The 19,065-nt window shown below is 44.8% G+C and overlaps 2 protein-coding genes across 6 annotated transcripts in view; one reads left to right on the forward strand and one right to left on the reverse strand.

Annotated features, from left to right (window-relative positions):
- The window catches only part of CASTOR2 (cytosolic arginine sensor for mTORC1 subunit 2), a 145,947-nt gene extending 136,495 nt beyond the window's left edge, over positions 1-9,452 (forward strand). The window contains exon 10 of one of the 2 annotated variants that reach the window (XM_050325924.1): positions 8,711-9,452. The gene's annotated coding sequence lies outside the window, so the exon portion shown is untranslated. Of the gene's footprint in view, positions 1-6,500; positions 6,595-8,710 lie in introns of those variants that run through there. The other variant, XM_050325923.1, reaches the window with a different exon arrangement.
- RCC1L (RCC1 like) lies at positions 69-19,020 on the reverse strand. 4 transcript variants are annotated; one of them, XM_050325916.1, is made up of 11 exons: positions 18,702-19,020; positions 17,529-17,658; positions 14,920-15,048; positions 14,004-14,070; positions 12,854-12,905; positions 11,168-11,252; positions 10,011-10,192; positions 7,726-7,810; positions 4,322-4,495; positions 2,939-3,024; positions 69-1,395 (listed from the first exon to the last, which is right to left on the reverse strand). In XM_050325916.1, the coding sequence occupies exons 1-11, from the start codon at positions 18,993-18,995 to the stop codon at positions 1,318-1,320; spliced, it is 1,362 nt and encodes a 453-aa protein (XP_050181873.1). In that variant the 5' UTR covers positions 18,996-19,020; the 3' UTR covers positions 69-1,317. The 4 variants fall into 4 exon arrangements, with proteins under 4 accessions (XP_050181873.1, XP_050181872.1, XP_050181871.1 ...); XM_050325915.1 differs by lacking the exon at positions 7,726-7,810 and adding an exon at positions 5,517-5,601 and having other exon boundaries at positions 18,657-19,002; XM_050325914.1 differs by having other exon boundaries at positions 18,657-19,002.
- Positions 19,021-19,065: the final 45 nt, after the last annotated feature.

Below are 19,065 nucleotides of genomic sequence, written 5' to 3' on the forward strand. Positions count from 1 at the left end.
AATGCAGAGTGCAAGACAGAAGCTTACGTGTGAAGTCATGCTCAAGAATATTCCTATTACTACTGATAAAGACTTTATAATCACTTTATTTAAAACATATCAGCTTGGATTTTGACAAAATAATTTGCACAGTAGAATTACCCCCCAGAGAGAAAAGACAACTCTGCCTGATGTTCGGAGTGTTTCACAGGGGACAGTTTCCCACTCTTGATGTGAAATTGGTAAGTGCCTGCTACAGATACATACAGCTGCTGCATCCTATTTCCACCACCTTACTGCTAAGAAGGTATCAAGGAACAAGGCTCTGCTTCTCACCCATTAAGACTCCTTCCCCTGCTAGGCAATCCTGAAAACCCCAGCTAATTGCAACTGAGAGCTGCTGTACCTCTGAAAAGAGAGTGCAGGGACTCCCCTCAAAAAATCAGATGTGTGATCAGCACAAAAAGAGAACGTACCTGAGGAGCAGTGAGCACTACTGAGATCCATGCCTGAGCACCAAGTCGGCAGGTAGCTGAACAGGGACTTTGTTTCCAGCCTCCCTCCCACGATAGGCTAGATGGGCTTCTGTCACCATCTATCTGTCCTCCCACAGCAGCACAGACAGCCTGGGACTGATCTTTCCCTGCTCTTATTTAACAGTACTTTCCCCTGCAAACAGGTTCTCACTCTTTGAATGTGTTCCTCAACTATTCAGCCTTTAGTGCTGACACAGAAAACTGCAACAGCCCACGGGCACACCACTGCCTCTAGGCCACCACTCTGTGTCCAGCTGTGTGTCCAGTTTCCACAGGGACACAGTGCAGCTGGGGGTGGCCACTCAGGACAACTGTGCTGGGCTTCAACAGCCAGCACAACCTCTCTTCCACATAAAAAGTAGCTATTAAAAAAAACCCCTTCCCCTTGAGAAATAGTTTGGCTCTGCTCAACACTGACACCCCAGAGCTGGTGACAGGGAGTGTCCATAAATCAGTGTCCTATGCTGTAGATTTCATCCCATGCCAGTCTTCCTTGAGGGAGATGCTCTTCATTCTCAGGCACAGAGAGGTTCACCACTTTGGGGCTGGGCCTCAGATTCTCAGGGAGCTCATCACGAACCAGCCAGAGCTCTCTTTGCATTTCCAAACTCAAGGAATGTGCTTGCTTCCTGCAGCCAGGGCAGAGTGTTTCAACGATGCAGAGATGACAACACACCCAGGCACTGCTATGGCTGTCTCTGCTCACAATCACTTGGCTTCACAGAATGAGTCTTCCTTTCCAAGTAGCTCATCACCAAGTCCCCCCAATGCCCTGGGACAGTGCTGAGGCCCAGCAGCGTTCCTAGGTGAAAGACTTGACCAAGCTCACCATATGATCAACTCCACACGCCACATCCACCACCTCACCGGGCACAGTCACCTGGAGCAGATACATGAGAATGGGTTATTTATCAAGCTGGTACTTTGCACCTGATATTTCCTTTTTCTCAAGCTCCTTCTGCTCAACATGCCATCTGGTTTCACAGGGCCTTGTATCAATGGAAGTGCCAACTTGAAAACCCAGAAAGAACAAGATTCAGCACCAGGCATGCTTGTACACTGAGCTGTGAAATACTCCTCTCTTTCCTCCACAGAAGCACATAAAGCTTTGGAAGGACAGGAGAGCTGGCTCACTAGCAGATCATGAGACTGTAGCCTCAGCCCATCTGTTCAGCAGCAGAAGCAGCATGACTGAACAGAGAGCATAATCCAGAGAGCAGGAAGAGCATCTGCCCGAGGACCACAAGGATTTGCCTCTTCTCTCATCAGTGAGAACAGGAACAAGGCAAAAGCTCAACTCCGTCTAAGGCAGTTTGTGCTTTGATGCTAAGAGACCAATTCCTTAATCCTGAAATTACAGGCTCCTTAAAGCTGACCTCAAACTTGAGGAAAGCAGAGGCTAAAAAGGCAAGTTTTTCCTTAGAGCTAAGAGAGAGGACAGCTGGCCAATCCTAGTACAAGAGGAGGTCACAGACAAGGATCACAGCACGTTGCCATAGCACTGTGAGACAGGAGTTGGCTGTCTGAAGGAGCATAGCCCCAACATTCTCACTTAGGGAAACCTGGACGTGCCACGCTTGGTGAATTCAGAAATTCCACTCAGCCACAGCAGTGTGATTTTAGGCAAGTGTTCCAGAGCTGGTCTGATTTTATTTATGTTTACAAGGAGGAGAAAACATATTACAGAAACACATCCACTGCAAGCTCAGACACACTAACAGAAACTCCAGGGTGGCCCCACTGATTGCCTATCTCCTCTCCTACTTGGCCTTCATGGAGACCAGATAATGGGTTAGGCTGAACTCCTGAGCCAAGGACTCTTCTACATTCACTGAGTCTGGCTCTCAGAGCCATCTGAGGGAAGGGACTAGAACTAGAAGTGCTATGCCACAGCTATGAAGACAGTTGAGTAAGGATCTCCTACTGTAACCTCAGTCAGTCCAGTGACCCACCATCAAAGCTGGGAAGGAAGCCCACCACTATGCAGACCTGTAGCCATGACAGTCTGACCACCATGACCAAAATGTCCACCTAATTTAGATGAGTAATTTCTTCTGGGACAGATGACCAATACTGGTGGTTTTCTTTGCAGCACATACAAAAGTGAAGCACAGGTTAGAAGAGGAGGGAAAAGGCAGTAAGGGTAGCATGTAGATGATGGTGAACAGGAAGGAGTTGAGAACTGTTCAGATGTGGTGGCACAGCACCAGATGTTGTTTTTGGATCTGAAATCATTAGTGGCATAGTAGACAAAGGTTTACTAAATACCTCCATCCCTAAGCAAGCTACATAAGGACCTCTGGAAAATAAAGTACTTCTACAGTCATCTTAAGACTTCCAGTTCTTTCAGAATTATTCAACAAAACCACACACAAAAAACTAGCCAAAGAATATACTCTTGGCATTAATATCACAATCCTTACCCTCCACGGGAAATACTGGTCTTCCATTCTTCCAGTTCCCAGGCACCCTCTTAGATTCTTGCCCCATACAAACAGTTCTCCTCTGTCTATACAGGAGAAGAAAAATAACAGAAAAGAACAGGGACATTAAAAAGGACAAATTCTATTTGTGATGTTGGCAAATGTGGCTACATGTTTCTGGGAGTATACAGGGTTATACAAGCAGTATGACAGCCACCAAATTTACTTCAAGGTACAATACATGTATTTGTGTTTGGGGAAAATGCCTAATGAGCAGGTCAAACAACAAGTTCTGTGCACAAGTCTTTGTTTCCCCCTCTTACAGCTATTGCTTTAGAATTTTATTTGAAGAAAGAGTGCAGCAGAAGAGATTCCAGGGAATCATTTGTGAAATGAATCATTTGTGCTGGAAGTCAGACAATTGGAACTGATCCATATCAGCTATAAGCAGAGCAAATCCAGTAAGCAAGGCAGTGAGATCTGTCCCAAGCCATCACCTGGGGACTGCTTATTTGGCTGCCTGACAGAAGTGACCTTCTAATGACAGCTGGAGAAAAGCAAAAACTTGTGTTTAACAGAGTTAAAAGAGTTTTAGGCTCCTCAGGAAAATATGTAGATCTTGGAAGTGTTTGGATCAGCCCCACTGCAGAGACCACCAAAACACAATCTATAAAGTCTGTATGATTTAATCAAAACATGGTTTCTGTTTCCTGAGCACTAAGGGGAGCCCAGTTAGAAGCACCCTGCGACCAGACTGACAGTGTCACATATGCTGCTTGCTCCAAAGGAGCCAGCACCGTCACTCAAGTGCCCCTATGCCTACACTCGCTGTGGGTGTCTGTGCTGCTGCCCTCTGCTGCTTGATGTCAAATGACTTTCAAATTCCAAACCCTTCAAAGGCTGGGAACCCACACAGGGTGCACAAAGTACAGTATCATACCCTTTGCATATTAAATGTCTGGTCTGCCCACATTGGGCTGTTAATTCAATTGGTCAGAAATGCCAAGAAACCCTGACATGTAGCTCCACTTAGACTCAATTTTAATTTGTTCATTTATCATTTATAAATTCACGTACTCCTAAAGTGCACAAATTCTGCAGAGGCAGAAGAAAAAACCTTGCAGGTTTCCTGTTTGAGAGAAGTTTTTTTTTGTTTTAGACAAATAACACTTTCTTAATTAAAGCATAAGTTAGCACAGTATGTATGCCAGAAACCATGCTGACACCTGCTGCCTGCCCTCCCCACTGCATTCCAGTGTGCTTTTAGTCTCAAGAAAGATGGGTGCTTTTTTGAGGTCTTTTTTTTTTTCTTTTGGTTTGTCTTCTTTTCTGCCAATAACACAGCAATGTGACTTCCCCACGACAGCGGGATGAGAAACTTACTTGTAAGTGCGGCAAACTGGCTGAGTCCACAGCGAATATGAGCAACACAGATGTCCGAATTGAAGTCTGACCAGCCAAAAAGGCTGGGCGGGATCCTCTCTGGCACTGCTGTCTCTATTAGGTTTGGTCCTTTCCCAAGAATTCCATATCCCCAGACAAAAACATTTCCTTCTTCTGTATTATAGTAAGAACACATTCTGTAAGAAAGTCTGTGCTTGTGAAATTCATGCCATGACCAAGAGTTAATCGAGAACCAAAGCGATATTTTCCTTTCTCCCAGACCAGTCTAACATCTTTTGATTATTTCAAATCTGCAAACAATGCATTCCCATCCAAATGCCTCAATTTTTCCCTAAACTGTGCAAGCAGTCAAGCTTCCCAGGCAAAACTTTCATAGGGAAATAATGCCAAGACAGTGTTGACTGGATAAAATACTTCAGCTTACTGAGTGATGGGACAGAGGTTGAGGGTTTATTATCATGGTTTTCTCCTTTGAGGCATGCCCAAACCACCAGTAGGTTCATCACTCTGCCTGGCATTCTGCCTTAAGCTGGGTGCCTGAGAAAGTCAGCAGTTGGACAGTGTAAGACAGTAAGTTTCTTTATCAGCTAGCTCTGTTCCCTTCACACTAGAAGCTCAAATGTCTGGTCATCACAATGACTCCATCATAAATATGAACCACTTCCTCAAGATGACACTTCACAAAAGAAGTACAATCCCCTCCCTCATTCCTTCACTCAGCAACCCTCCAGCTGTGCTCCTCAGCCACTGACAATCCAAGGAACAGTCACTAAGAAACTGCTGCAAAGTTTCACTGTTCTCAGAACTCTCTACTTTCTGTCCTAGTTTATAAAGACTTATAAACATGTCAGATTCATATGGAGTCTGAAGTGTGGCCTTACTTCCTCCCTATATCCATACTCATCATAGGCCACACATGGCCTGTGTGATAGCCAACAGCAGCTGATCTCTTGTTCTAGTCTGCTGAAGCTCTCAAAATGGCACACAGTGGAAGCAATGCTCTGTACTAGTGAAAACAACTCCTCTAGTACATTCTTAAATCACAGATTTCTCAGTCTCACAGCTCTCCTCGTACTTACCTATTTCTAGAAAACAACATGCTTTTTCCACGATGTTACAATTCACCTACTGCACGGCCTTGCACTAAAGCGGATGATCCTAGAAGTGAACTCACCTGTTAGTACAGCATTGCCAGTCCCTCCACAGGCAGCCTCCTTTATCTTCCCAATCTTGAATGGCAAATGTCTGGGAACATTCACCTGTATGAGATTGCAGAAGAGCGGTTAGACCCAAGGTAAACTGCAAACCAGACACATGTTTTTAACTTTTTCTCTAGTTCTGGTTAGAGATCACATACACTGGATTCCTGATAAAACCTTTATTGCCTGAATAACAGAATAAGTGCAAGTCCAAAAATTAAAAAAAAAAAACAAAACCTACATGAAGTTCATTAAGGTGAGGATAAGGTGGAAAAGGTTACCCACTGGAAAGCTTACATGAAAGACAACAAGGCTGGGAATGCCTAATGTCTGCTTCAATTCCTTAGTTCTCCATGTCAGACACAACATGGAAGTCAATATATGAACACGTTTGCAAGTTTTCACAGTGGAGTACATCACTAAAATTTGGTCTGCAGTGGCATTTAACATACTGGAGAAAAATCACTAGAAGAAAGTTGCACTTATTTGGTACAGTCCAACAAAACAGAAACATACAGTTTGACACATGGAAAGAGCAATCTCTGATTTCACAGCTCTGCTATTCCACAATTTGGACTTCATCTGTGTTGTAGCTAAGACTCTTATTCTTGCCCTTCATCCACTTCAGATCCCTCTGACCTCCATCGAGCACCCAAGCCAGGAAAACTACTACACAGGATAACCTCATCACTGTTTTCAGGCATTACAGGTCTCAGGATTTAGCCTTATATTAAGGATACATCAGGAGAGGCATGGGAAACAAAGGTTTCTAAAATTTTGCTAAAGCCATTCTTGCTAAGGATGTTGTAATGGGTTTTAGTAGCCAGAGGGGGCTATAGAACGATTCCAGTTAGAAGCTACTAGAAGTTTCTATGTCCTATCCTATAAAAAAAGCCAATGACAGCCAGCTCCAGGAGGGACTTCCTTGGTGATGGCCAATGATATGCGCTTTATTTAAGAATAGAGGAAGAGAAGCTTGTGGCACAGAAGAAATTCCAGCCCGGAGAAGAGCGGAGGAGAACATTGGATAACAAGCAGACTCCAAGGTCAGAGCAGAAGAAGGGGGAGGAGAGGCCTGGGAGGGCCTCCCCCTGCCCGTCCAGCAGGGGAAAGACTGAGACCCCTGCTGCCTCTGGAAGGCTATTGGGGTGCAAAAACCTCCCTGCAGCTTATTAAAGAGCTCATGCTGTAAGAAAGTCTGTGCTTGTGAAATTCATGCCATGACCAAGAGTTAATCGAGAACCAAAGCGATATTTTCCTTTCTCCCAGACCAGTCTAACATCTTTTGATTATTTCAAATCTGCAAACAATGCATTCCCATCCAAATGCCTCAATTTTTCCCTAAACTGTGCAAGCAGTCAAGCTTCCCAGGCAAAACTTTCATAGGGAAATAATGCCAAGACAGTGTTGACTGGATAAAATACTTCAGCTTACTGAGTGATGGGACAGAGGTTGAGGGTTTATTATCATGGTTTTCTCCTTTGAGGCATGCCCAAACCACCAGCAGGTTCATCACTCTGCCTGGCATTCTGCCTTAAGCTGGGTGCCTGAGAAAGTCAGCAGTTGGACAGTGTAAGACAGTAAGTTTCTTTATCAGCTAGCTCTGTTCCCTTCACACTAGAAGCTCAAATGTCTGGTCATCACAATGACTCCATCATAAATATGAACCACTTCCTCAAGATGACACTTCACAAAAGAAGTACAATCCCCTCCCTCATTCCTTCACTCAGCAACCCTCCAGCTGTGCTCCTCAGCCACTGACAATCCAAGGAACAGTCACTAAGAAACTGCTGCAAAGTTTCACTGTTCTCAGAACTCTCTACTTTCTGTCCTAGTTTATAAAGACTTATAAACATGTCAGATTCATATGGAGTCTGAAGTGTGGCCTTACTTCCTCCCTATATCCATACTCATCATAGGCCACACATGGCCTGTGTGATAGCCAACAGCAGCTGATCTCTTGTTCTAGTCTGCTGAAGCTCTCAAAATGGCACACAGTGGAAGCAATGCTCTGTACTAGTGAAAACAACTCCTCTAGTACATTCTTAAATCACAGATTTCTCAGTCTCACAGCTCTCCTCGTACTTACCTATTTCTAGAAAACAACATGCTTTTTCCATGATGTTACAATTCACCTACTGCACGGCCTTGCACTAAAGCGGATGATCCTAGAAGTGAACTCACCTGTTAGTACAGCATTGCCAGTCCCTCCACAGGCAGCCTCCTTTATCTTCCCAATCTTGAATGGCAAATGTCTGGGAACATTCACCTGTATGAGATTGCAGAAGAGCGGTTAGACCCAAGGTAAACTGCAAACCAGACACATGTTTTTAACTTTTTCTCTAGTTCTGGTTAGAGATCACATACACTGGATTCCTGATAAAACCTTTATTGCCTGAATAACAGAATAAGTGCAAGTCCAAAAATTAAAAAAAAAAAAACAAAACCTACATGAAGTTCATTAAGGTGAGGATAAGGTGGAAAAGGTTACCCACTGGAAAGCTTACATGAAAGACAACAAGGCTGGGAATGCCTAATGTCTGCTTCAATTCCTTAGTTCTCCATGTCAGACACAACATGGAAGTCAATATATGAACACGTTTGCAAGTTTTCACAGTGGAGTACATCACTAAAATTTGGTCTGCAGTGGCATTTAACATACTGGAGAAAAATCACTAGAAGAAAATTGCACTTATTTGGTACAGTCCAACAAAACAGAAACATACAGTTTGACACATGGAAAGAGCAATCTCTGATTTCACAGCTCTGCTATTCCACAATTTGGACTTCATCTGTGTTGTAGCTAAGACTCTTATTCTTGCCCTTCATCCACTTCAGATCCCTCTGACCTCCATCGAGCACCCAAGCCAGGAAAACTACTACACAGGATAACCTCATCACTGTTTTCAGGCATTACAGGTCTCAGGATTTAGCCTTATATTAAGGATACATCAGGAGAGGCATGGGAAACAAAGGTTTCTAAAATTTTGCTAAAGCCATTCTTGCTAAGGATGTTGTAATGGGTTTTAGTAGCCAGAGGGGGCTATAGAACGATTCCAGTTAGAAGCTACTAGAAGTTTCTATGTCCTATCCTATAAAAAAAGCCAATGACAGCCAGCTCCAGGAGGGACTTCCTTGGTGATGGCCAATGATATGTGCTTTATTTAAGAATAGAGGAAGAGAAGCTTGTGGCACAGAAGAAATTCCAGCCCGGAGAAGAGCGGAGGAGAACATTGGATAACAAGCAGACTCCAAGGTCAGAGCAGAAGAAGGGGGGAGGAGAGGCCTGGGAGGGCCTCCCCCTGCCCGTCCAGCAGGGGAAAGACTGAGACCCCTGCTGCCTCTGGAAGGCTATTGGGGTGCAAAAACCTCCCTGCAGCTTATTAAAGAGCTCATGCTGGAGCAAGTGGATGCATGAGGGAAACTGTGATCCTGTGTGAGGCCTTAAGCATGGAGCAAAGTCCTGCAGGAGACCTGTGGCCCATGGAGAGAAAAACCCATGCTGAAACAAGTTTTCCCGGGTAGGACTTGTCCGGAATGACACATGGGCAGCAGATTGAAGAGAACTGTACCCGAGGGGTAGACGGACCCATGGGGAGAGGTCCATCAAAGACTGTCTTCTGTGGGGAGGGGCCCCACAGAAGAAGGGGAAGGGCTCAGAGCCATGACCTCCCTGTAGCTGAGGTGAAGACTATGGTGACGCAGTCCATAGAAGACCATCGGGATGCAAAGACCCTCCCTGCACCCGACAGAGGAGTAACCCACAGGGCAGCAGATTGGCAAGAACTGCTGTGCAAGGAGTGGACTCAAATTGATTGCAAAACCCCCTCTCCCATCCCCCTGCACTTGCTGGGGGGAGGAGGGAGCACTTGGAAGAAAGCAGTGGGGGGGAAGGAGGGAAAGGTGTTTGTTTAGGACTGTTTTATTTCTCACTCTCTTAGTTTTATCTTGTTAGTAATAAATTTAAGTTTTATTCCCTACATTGAGTCTGCTTTGCTCTTATCTATCCTCATGAATTCCTTGCTGATTTTTTTCCTCTCCTCTGCTACTTTGCAGGGGGAGAGTGAGAGAGTGGCTCAGTAGGTATCCTGGCACCTTGCCAGGGTCAAACCACCACAGATATCCACTTGAAATTCTAGATTAGCCAGCCGAATGACTAATTCCTGTCCTGAAACTTGCAAAAGCACTTCAGCTGGGTCTCATGGAGTTCTTAGACTAACAAACTGGGGTGAGGTGACACAAGCCTTTGCCTATTACAGCTGGGAAACATACTGCCCTAAAACTATACAAACGTGTCAGACAGGTTGAGTTTTATAAGCACAGGTAAAAGCAGCCCGTTAGTAGTATTAGTTTTTATCAATTTACACTGCTGTCAGAAGGACCCAGAGCAGGGATAAGTGCGTCATCTTTAACTCTGTGCACAGCAGCTGAACTGAAACACGTAAAAACACACCCCCAGGCCAACTGACCTGTGTGGTTTCTGTGACAGATGCCAACTGCAAGTATTCTGAATTTCCCCAACCAAAGACATCTCCTTCATCTGAAACAGCCAGACAACAGTCCCCATAGGAAGAGACCTGGATAACATTTACTCCAGCAATGTCACCATGTAGCTTAGTAGGAACACTGGTGATGTTGTAGTGTCCAAGACCTGAAAGAAAAAAAAGTTGAGAGATGATGAAGAATTTTTTCTAGACACACTTCTAGCGCCTGCATAGGACCGTTTTGTCATGTAACAAAATCACCCAGCCTCCAAAAGACATCTTTCTGTCCATACTGCTTAACTTCAATGGACAAGTAGCCATAAACACCACTTCCAGTAGCCAAAACTACCTCTCTGGAGTACACCACACCTGGAAAACAGTCTCATTTCTCTTGTCTGCATAGACCAAAGTGTTTGAAAAACAGTAACAAAGCCAGGCAGATATCCTGACAAGAGATGAAGTTTCACAAACTGACTGCAACCTGTCTTCTGCAAGGAGAGCCGTGAGTGACAGCACACTGCAATCAGTTAAGACAACAGCAAGGGAAGTGGCAAAAGAGGCTGGGAAGCAAATGCTTTACAAGACAAATTGCTGCCGGGAAAAGAGACCAGAATGTAGATGACAGAAAGATGGGCTACAGCATATTGGCACAAAAACACATGGGAGGAACACAGCTTTGGGAGCAGGAGGACTGAACAGTAGGAATGACTCTTAGGAAGTTCTCTGACAGCAAAAGCCACCAGAAAAAGTGTCTGCCCAAAGATCCCACGCTAAGACAGCAGAGGCTGCCAAAGGGCTTAGTCAGTTCAAAAGAGCAAGAAGCAAAACAGATCCTGAAACAAGAATCAGGAAGGCAAAGCCTGCACAAAACTGGGGAGCTAAGCTGCCCATGTCACTTCCACATCCCCTCAGAAGCTTTCAACAGCAGACACATTCTCCTCAGACTGCATGACATCCTAAAGCTCCTCCAAAAATGAACTAGATTGTCTCAGTTTGGTTATACAAGAGTACTGAGAACATCTGCACACAGCTGGAAACATACCAGCCCCTTTCTGTCCACACATGCACGTCATAAGCTCTGAATTATGACAACTTGCTATATTCATCAATTCCCTGAAAAGCAAGCTGAGCTGAGCTCCTACCTGTTTGTCCATCAGCTCCCCATCCACATGCATAGACTGAACCTTTCTTGGTTCTAAACAGGCTGTGGTCCTGCCCACACACTACCTGCACACAAACAAAAAGTCAGAGCTGGTTAGGAAAGGTCATGTGTTCAGACTCAAGGTAATGAAGCATTACTGGCAGATAAACTGAGCCTCTACAATGCCCATCAGTTCAAATTTTGACCTTTCTTTCCTGATCAAATGGCTCTACAGATAGGGAAGACCAAGAACAGCAGGACACAACACTGAACAGTGAGATACACACCAAAACCAGCAGCCTATTTTTGATGGAAAGCAATGCTGCAGTGATTTGTTCTGAAATCCAACAGGGAAAGAAAACTCAATTCAGCAGTACAACACAATAAAACAGTAAAGGGTAAATAAGAGCTCTTCTTTCCCAGAATGCTAACAACATGGCTCTTGATGCCAGCTACAAACTACTATTGATTCCTTGCCATGTGAGCACTCTAGGCACACAGCTGTTCTCAAATCTACATTTATGTCGAACTAGCGATCATGTCTGTCACAGGCTTGGCATGAATTAAAGACAAGCAAAAAGTTATTCAAAAGCAGACATTAAAAATTAGCCAAAGATTAAGGGGACTTAATCAACAAGTTAAGAGAAGGACTACTAATATTAAGCACAGAACAGCTCTTATCTAAGTACAAACAGGTACCAAGTAGTCAACCCCCTGAAAAAATAAAACCATGAAAAGTCCAAACAGAAGTTTACAAGCCTAATTCAAAACATTTTCAGGATGTAGCATGCCACAGTCTCATCAGGTGAACCTAACTGAATGACCCTTCCTTGGAACAGGAGCAATGTCTGCCCATACAGTATGTCTACAGGGGCACAGATATACCAAAAAAACTGTTCCTGGGAATACTGCAGCCATGGCAGGCATTGTGGCATTTCTGCTGCTCTGCAGTCCCTTGCTCTCCTAGGAACCTGCCCTAAGGAAATGCTGGCTGGTCTAAGTGATGGTCTCACAGCTCGCTTTTGAAAAGGGAAAGACAAAATTCAAACTAAAATAACTCCCAAGCAATATAAAATTTACAAGGGGAACAAGAAGCCAGGACAGGAAGAGATGAGGTGTCAAAATGACCTCCCTGTACTGGCAAGCCCAGAAATGGACACTGTAATTCAACACTGCTGAGCAGAAGGGAAGAACCACCTCCCCTGACTTGCAGGTAACACTCCTCCCAGTGCAGCCCAGGGTATCATTTGCCCTCTCTTCAGCAAGCGCACACTGCCAGCTCATGGGCAGTGTGGTGTCCACCAGAACCCCCAGGGCCTTTCCCACAGAGCTGCCTCACAGCCAGTCACCCCCAACATACAGTGGCATCTGGGGCTGCTCCTACCCAGTGGCAGGACTTGGCCCTTCCCCTTGCTGAACTTGATAAGGTTGATATAGGCCCATTTCTCCAGCCTCTGGTTTATCAGCCACTCCTCACAGTTTATGCCATCTGTTAATCTGCTAAATCTAAAGTGTACACTCAGTGATCCAGACCATTAGTGCAAAAGTACACAGGACTGGACCCAGTACTGACTCCTGGGATACAGCACTCCTTACTGGTTGCAATTTGGCTTCATGCCAGTGACTGCCACCCTCTGAGCTCAGCTTTCAATCCACCTTCAGAACTGAGCTCAGATGATCCTCTTACCTGGACAACTCTGCTGTCAAACTCCTTCAGCTGATGAATGAGGTGGCTTTCACTGGACACCAAACCACCACCGAGAAGAAAAAAGACAACACAGAAGATTTCAGAGGACTGCAACTGAAAAAAGCAAAGGTAAACCTGCCTTTACTGAAAGCCACTTTATTATTACAAGAAGAGATTTGTCCACGTGTAGTTCCACATGCAAAACAACTGCATGAAGAAGGAACATAATTTTACATTCTTTTATTTAAGAAATTAAGAACTGTCACTTTTTAAATATAACTTTTCATGGGAATTGGGGTAGGAGCAATCCTCAAAGATGGTCCCTAGTCTAGAATGGGCACAGACACTACATAATACTGCAGTACCTATACAAACAGTACACTTAACTAGAGATTAACCAAATAATCCAGAGCACAATGTAGTGCTGACATCCCTGTAATTCTTTCACAGTACCAGGAATTATGAGCAATCCAATGACTGACTTGCAGTATCAAGGCTAACAAAAACTACCTAATTACAGCTGTTTTCTCAAACTCTACAGTCCAAGTGTTGTGGATCACAGAGAGAGCGATGAACAAGATTTCTTCTAGGTCCTGCCAGGGAATCAGAAACTTCCACTTACACGTTCCCACTATCCACTTACTCACTGCTATCTTACAGAGCATTTGAGCATATGCTTTGGTGTGGCCCACAAAAAGCTTGTGAAGGAAAAGCACTACAGATTCAGAGGCAGTTACAGCAGAGATTCAACCAAAGCACGCCTCTTTCATAATCAAATGGCATTTCTTAACACCCTCAGGAACTGCACGTGGGCTCTGAGTTGTTAAAGGGAGAAAGCCCAATTACTAACACCAATTACCTCAAGCAATTTATGAAGGCTGGGTTTTCTCTCTATACCCTGTGAGAACTGTCCCATGCTGACCAACCTTCTGTCTTTTGTGAATGTGGTCAGCAGAATGCTAGTGCTCAGTCTGGGTCCAAAGCCAGGCCACCTGTATGCCTGCAGCACAAAAGTCTGTTCTCAGACTCCTTAATCTTAAATGGCATGCCTATACTACCAGACTTTTCCCACCTTTAGGCCTTTCTGCAGGGTTGTTTCCATCTATTATATTTTTAACATTAAGAAAGTTCAGAATCTTTGAATTCTCACCTGTAAATTTCATCTTCAATAACCTTCCGGCCACACTGTCCATAAGAATTGTTTCCCATTGTGAAAACTGAAAAACAATGATAAAATGCGTTAGTTTTATTACTGTCCAATCCCCTGAGCGCCTCTTTTCAGATCTACAAAATATTTTCATGCCATTCTCAGTCTGAAATGTGGAGCACTGTAATAGAAAAATGGCATAGGCATAAGCTTTCTTCAAAGCAAGCTCACTTTAATTTAAGTGACCGAATCCATTTTCATCAACAAAACCCAGCAACATTGTTGCAGGCACAGCAGCGGTACCTGGAGCCCATTGCCTGTTTGTCTAGTTCATCCTACGTTGTCAAGGAGACTCAGAAATAGATCAGTGTTCCCACTGGAGTGGTAAATCAACCAACCAACCAGCTCACCCACAGAGAAGCTGCACTGAATTGCTTGGCGCAGCACTGAAAGCCGCTGCACCAGAGAATTCCCAAAGACATGGAGAGACAATTCACAAATAGGATCTTCTCTATAAAGGGCTATTAATTAATTAATTGCTTGTATTAATGCAGCACTCCGGAGCTCCAAGGGGAAAGCAACACAGGAGTATTGGCATAGTCATCCAAAGCTGCATTCAAAAATGTCGGAGTGAGCACGACAAACAGGCTGCACTTGAGCCAGGCCTGGGGCAAGATAAACAAACTTCAGAGTGAAAAAGCTCCCAACACATTTACAGTTTGAGCCAAGCAGAGCTCACGTTTCTCCCTTGCAGCAGCAATCCCACAAAGGATTGCAACAGCTGCCTTTATCCCATTAACAGTGCAGACAGCCCACCTGGGGTCGGTCTGGTTCTAAAGGACAGAAATCAATCTTTTTTCAAGCTTTTAATAAAAGCATAGTCAGGCATCCCTTGTCACCAGCACAAACAACATTATACCTCCTTCACTATCTGTCAGGACCAGGGAATGGGCTCTCCCACAGGACACCTGCAAGACTCGAGTCTGCTGCGGCTTCTCCAGTGGTAATGGAATTGGAGACGGTTCCAAGACATATTCATAGCCCTTAGCTTCATGAAGACAGAAAAACGTTAAGTCAGTAGCTTCCACAAAGTAAATTTAGCATATATGTGCTGATTCCGTTGTACATTCACATAGTCACTTCTGCTTTGTTACAAAAGCAGATACGTTTTAGAAAGCCAAGATACTAATAAAAGAGGCTGACAGAAATTTATTGCAGAGAAAGAGAGAAGGTAAAAGCCATGGTGAGGGCTCAAGCCAATATCACTGCCTAATCAAAGGTCCACCATACCTAAAGGCTGAGTTAAGGCTTCAGGTGGCAGAATTGAAAAACCGAGGCTTTCAGCCATATGTTCAACCACTTCGGTGAACAAAGCTGGATAACATCAAGCACAAACTAAGCAGTCTGTGAAAATAGGGATATTGCAAACAAGGTACAAGAGCAACAATCACAAAAAGAAAAAAAAAAAGGCAGGAAAGGTGAACCAAAAAGTCTTAGGGCTTTAAAGAACAGTAGATTAAAGGTTCTTTCAGAAAAAAGGAATGCAAGAAAGACTAGCTAGGCTAGCTCCATAGGGAATAAGAGACCTAACATTTATGAAAGAAAATGACATGCTGTACTTGAAAAAGATTTAGTAACTTGAAGAATATGTAATCAGTTCCAGTCAATGGGGGGGTAGAGAAAAAGAGAACAGCAAAACATATATCAGTACTAGGGAAAAGGTTAAGGGGAGATAAAAAGCTTTAATATCAAAGAAAGTCACTGTAATAAATGAAATCAAATCCCAGAGGACTCGAAGTATTCTGCTCACATGCAGCAGTGCTTCAACTAGTTCTCACTGTCTTCAATAAAAATAAGAATTAAAAAAACCCTAGAAAATCTACATGTGCCCTTTTGCAGTAAGACACTACTGGATGCAAGGACAGGCAGGCACTGGATGTGACAACAGGATGTTTGTGACTGGCGGGGGCCTGCCACGCAATAGAGCAGGAGCTGAAAGGCAGCCAAGTCTCTGCCTAAAGACACGTGAAAGTCACAAAGCAAAAAAATCTCTTCCTCTCTCTCTATTCCTTCCAGCAGTGCAACACAGGCTACTAGGATCCGTGGTAATCATCACTGGTAGCTGAGGGATTTTGAAGAATAGAGGCAATTAGGCAGCTGAGGAAGAGGAAGGTGAGAGTGAAATATTAGTAGATCAGATACAACCATCTAGAAGTCAGAGGCAAATTCCCCTGAAAATGAAGCATCTACAGAGACAGCGTTGGAACCAGTAGGTAACAAAGTAATGAAACAGTAATGAGCAGCACATCCCAAAAGAAAGCTTGTCTGAGGGAAGTAAAACAAGGAGCATCAGCAATCCCACTGCTGAATTCCCACTTTCAACAGATCCTGCCAAATCCTCTTACTTAGCAGGGCTTGAATTGCAAAACTACTTAACCTATTTCTGGATTTTCTGGCAGAAATAATCTCCAGGTCAGATAACAAGCAAAATAACTACAAGACAACCTGAGACATCAGCACATGCAGAAGGCAGACACAGCAAGAGCTGAAACCTTTAAAAGCAGAAGACATGAGAGGCTTTTCCTCTCTGCATTTTGCTGCTGCTGTTTAAGCTCCCACTTGCTGTGGGTACACATGCTGGGAATCTATCCAGCGTTCCAGCACAAAGCAGCATCACTGCAAACATCAGTATGCTGCACTGTAGCTGCAATTTTCTTTGCTTCTCCTAAAAGTTTAATATTTTGCCCATATCAGATGCATTACACTCTTATACACTATAAAAACTGCTTTTAACATGATTTTCCTCGATTGTTTATGAAGGAATGTCTTCAGAGATAGCCATTTTATGATGAAAGTTTGTGTTTCTCCTTTCTGCCTTTGGTGAAAAGTGTCAATTTTCTGTGCAGAAATCACCATCTTAAATGGTTTGAGAGCCTGGTATAAGACTGAATGACTGAATAATGTGTTTTTCCTTCAAAATTCAACTTGCTATTAAAATAAAAAAACAAACTACAGCTTCACAAACAAAACAAACCAAAAAACCCCAACCAACCAACCACTGACTGTATAAAAAGAGCTCTGTGGGAAAGGAATTTAGTTTATAAGTGCATAGACAACAGAAGTGAGCAAACCGCCCTGCCAAAATCGATTAATTAACTGGGCATTAACATTGTCTACTATCGAATTATAGATTCAAAGCCACACCTTAACCGACAGCCATATTTTCCAGAATAAACAGTTCCATTCCTGCCTGGATGTAACCAAACTCTGTAAGCGCAGTGTATAGAACAGAGGCACACCTTGACCAAGTAAAAAGCACAGAAAAACACAGTTAAGTTCAAGAAAAAGACCTCTAAAAAAAAAAAAAAAACAAACCAAACACCACAAGCACAGCCCGGCACTGCATCAAAGCCTCCTGATATTTTTCACACCTTCAAACTGAAGTTTCCTGTACCACAGGTATCCTACAATGTCGCCTTGCACCCCCCTCCCCCGCCCTGTAAATCTTTAAAACACCCCAATTCTTACTTTTATCTCTTCTGCTCCTCTGGAATCCAAGCTGGGAATCCTTGTTGAGCCCCATACCCCACACTTTGGTGATGTTCGTGGTATTAGAGGCCAGCAGTGTGAATCCATAACCACAGGCAGCAGAGGATATCTTTGAAGACAGACAAAACCCACACCATTCCGTTAGCAATGGTGGCTTAGAAAAGCAAATTTCACCTCACGCTATTTGTTCATCAGCATTCATCCTTCATTAAGCTACATCCATATATGGCCCGAATTCAAGGCATGTATGACTTTGCAAAATTATCAGAAACATTCTTCTGTGACAAGCACAATGGCGCAAATTCAAGTCCGATTTTTTTGCCTTTTTGTTTTTGTGGGCATATATCCTTATTTTTGTATTATTTTGGCCCCATTCAAGCACAACCTGTTTGCTGACCTGCATCAGTAGATTATAAAAAACCCAGCCAAACAAAGAGATATTAAAAGAATAACAGTCCCATTTTATTCCTTTTGCCAAAAAAAGCCTAGGACAAAAGCCATGTGAGGAGTAACTGCGGTCACTTGGTTTGTTCAGCCTGGAGGAGAATGAGGTCAGACCTCATCGGAGTCTCGGGCTCCTTCGTGAGGGGCAGCACGGATCTCTCCTCTGTGTGAGCAGTGACAAGAGGGCACTGAACGGGCTCCCCAGAGCAGCGGTCACAGCCCCAGGAGAGCTCCGGGGCTTTAGGACGAGGCTCTCGGGTGCGACTGCTGGGGTGTCCGGCCCTCCCGCAGGGCCAGGACTTGGCGCCGATGATCCATGTGGGTTCCTTCCAGCTCAAGATATTCCATGAATGCTCTGACCTTCTCTGCACTGAACAGCAGAGCACAACGAGTGACACACGTAGGCAAAGGAGCAGTATTTTCAAAGCAAGCTTCCTATTTGTTCTGCGGGAGGAGCCACTGGAAGCGAGGCCCGTTTTCTCTGGCAATGCTCTTCAAACCCTGGCTCTCTGATAAAACTACAGATATATACTTTCCAACCTGTACGCTGCTGCAGTTATACCAATAATCATCCCGAGTAACACTGCTATATCGACAAAACACTGTGAGTCACGGAAAAGCCTTAAACCCGATCCCGCAGTGCCGTTCTGGCTGTGCAGAGACCTGACCAGGCTCCGGGGGGAAAAACGGCGGCCTGGCCGGGCCCACCTTCTCCTCCGTCTCCAGGCGGTACGGCGTGGGCTGGATACGCCGCGGCCTCTTCCAGCCCGCGTCAGGCTTCACGAAGCTGGGGACGCCCAGGGCGCCCGAGTAGCTAAAGCCCCACACGAACACGCGGTCCTTCCGCTTGGCCGCCTTCCCCGCGTACTGGAACACCGGGGCTGCCTCCTCGGCCTCCCGCCGCTGGCGGGTGCTCGGCGGCCCCGCCGGCCCGCCCAGGGCCCGGCACTGGGGCGGCCGCGCCGACCCCGCCGCCCGGAGTGCCCTCAGAGCCCCCACCATTGCCGCGCTCAGCGCGCCGCCATCTTAACCCCGCCCCTGCGCGCGCCGCCATCTTAACCCCGCCCCTGCG

This window comes from Myiozetetes cayanensis, unplaced genomic scaffold (genome assembly GCF_022539395.1).
Source record: "Myiozetetes cayanensis isolate MyiCay16 unplaced genomic scaffold, myiCay2020 scf30, whole genome shotgun sequence".
Lineage (NCBI taxonomy): Eukaryota > Metazoa > Chordata > Aves > Passeriformes > Tyrannidae > Myiozetetes > Myiozetetes cayanensis.

Excerpts from the sequence above, each read along its gene's own strand:
- RCC1L (XM_050325915.1), bottom strand. The coding sequence starts at position 18,995 with ATGGTGGGGGCTCTGAGGGCACTCCGGGCGGCGGGGTCGGCGCGGCCG. Across the intron at positions 4,496-5,516 it reads TGGCAATGCTGTACTAACAG|AAGAAGGAAATGTTTTTGTC; the intron begins GTGAGTTCACTT and ends ACTATAATACAG. Across the intron at positions 1,396-2,938 it reads ACCAGTATTTCCCGTGGAGG|GTGACTGTGCCCGGTGAGGT; the intron begins GTAAGGATTGTG and ends TATCTGCTCCAG.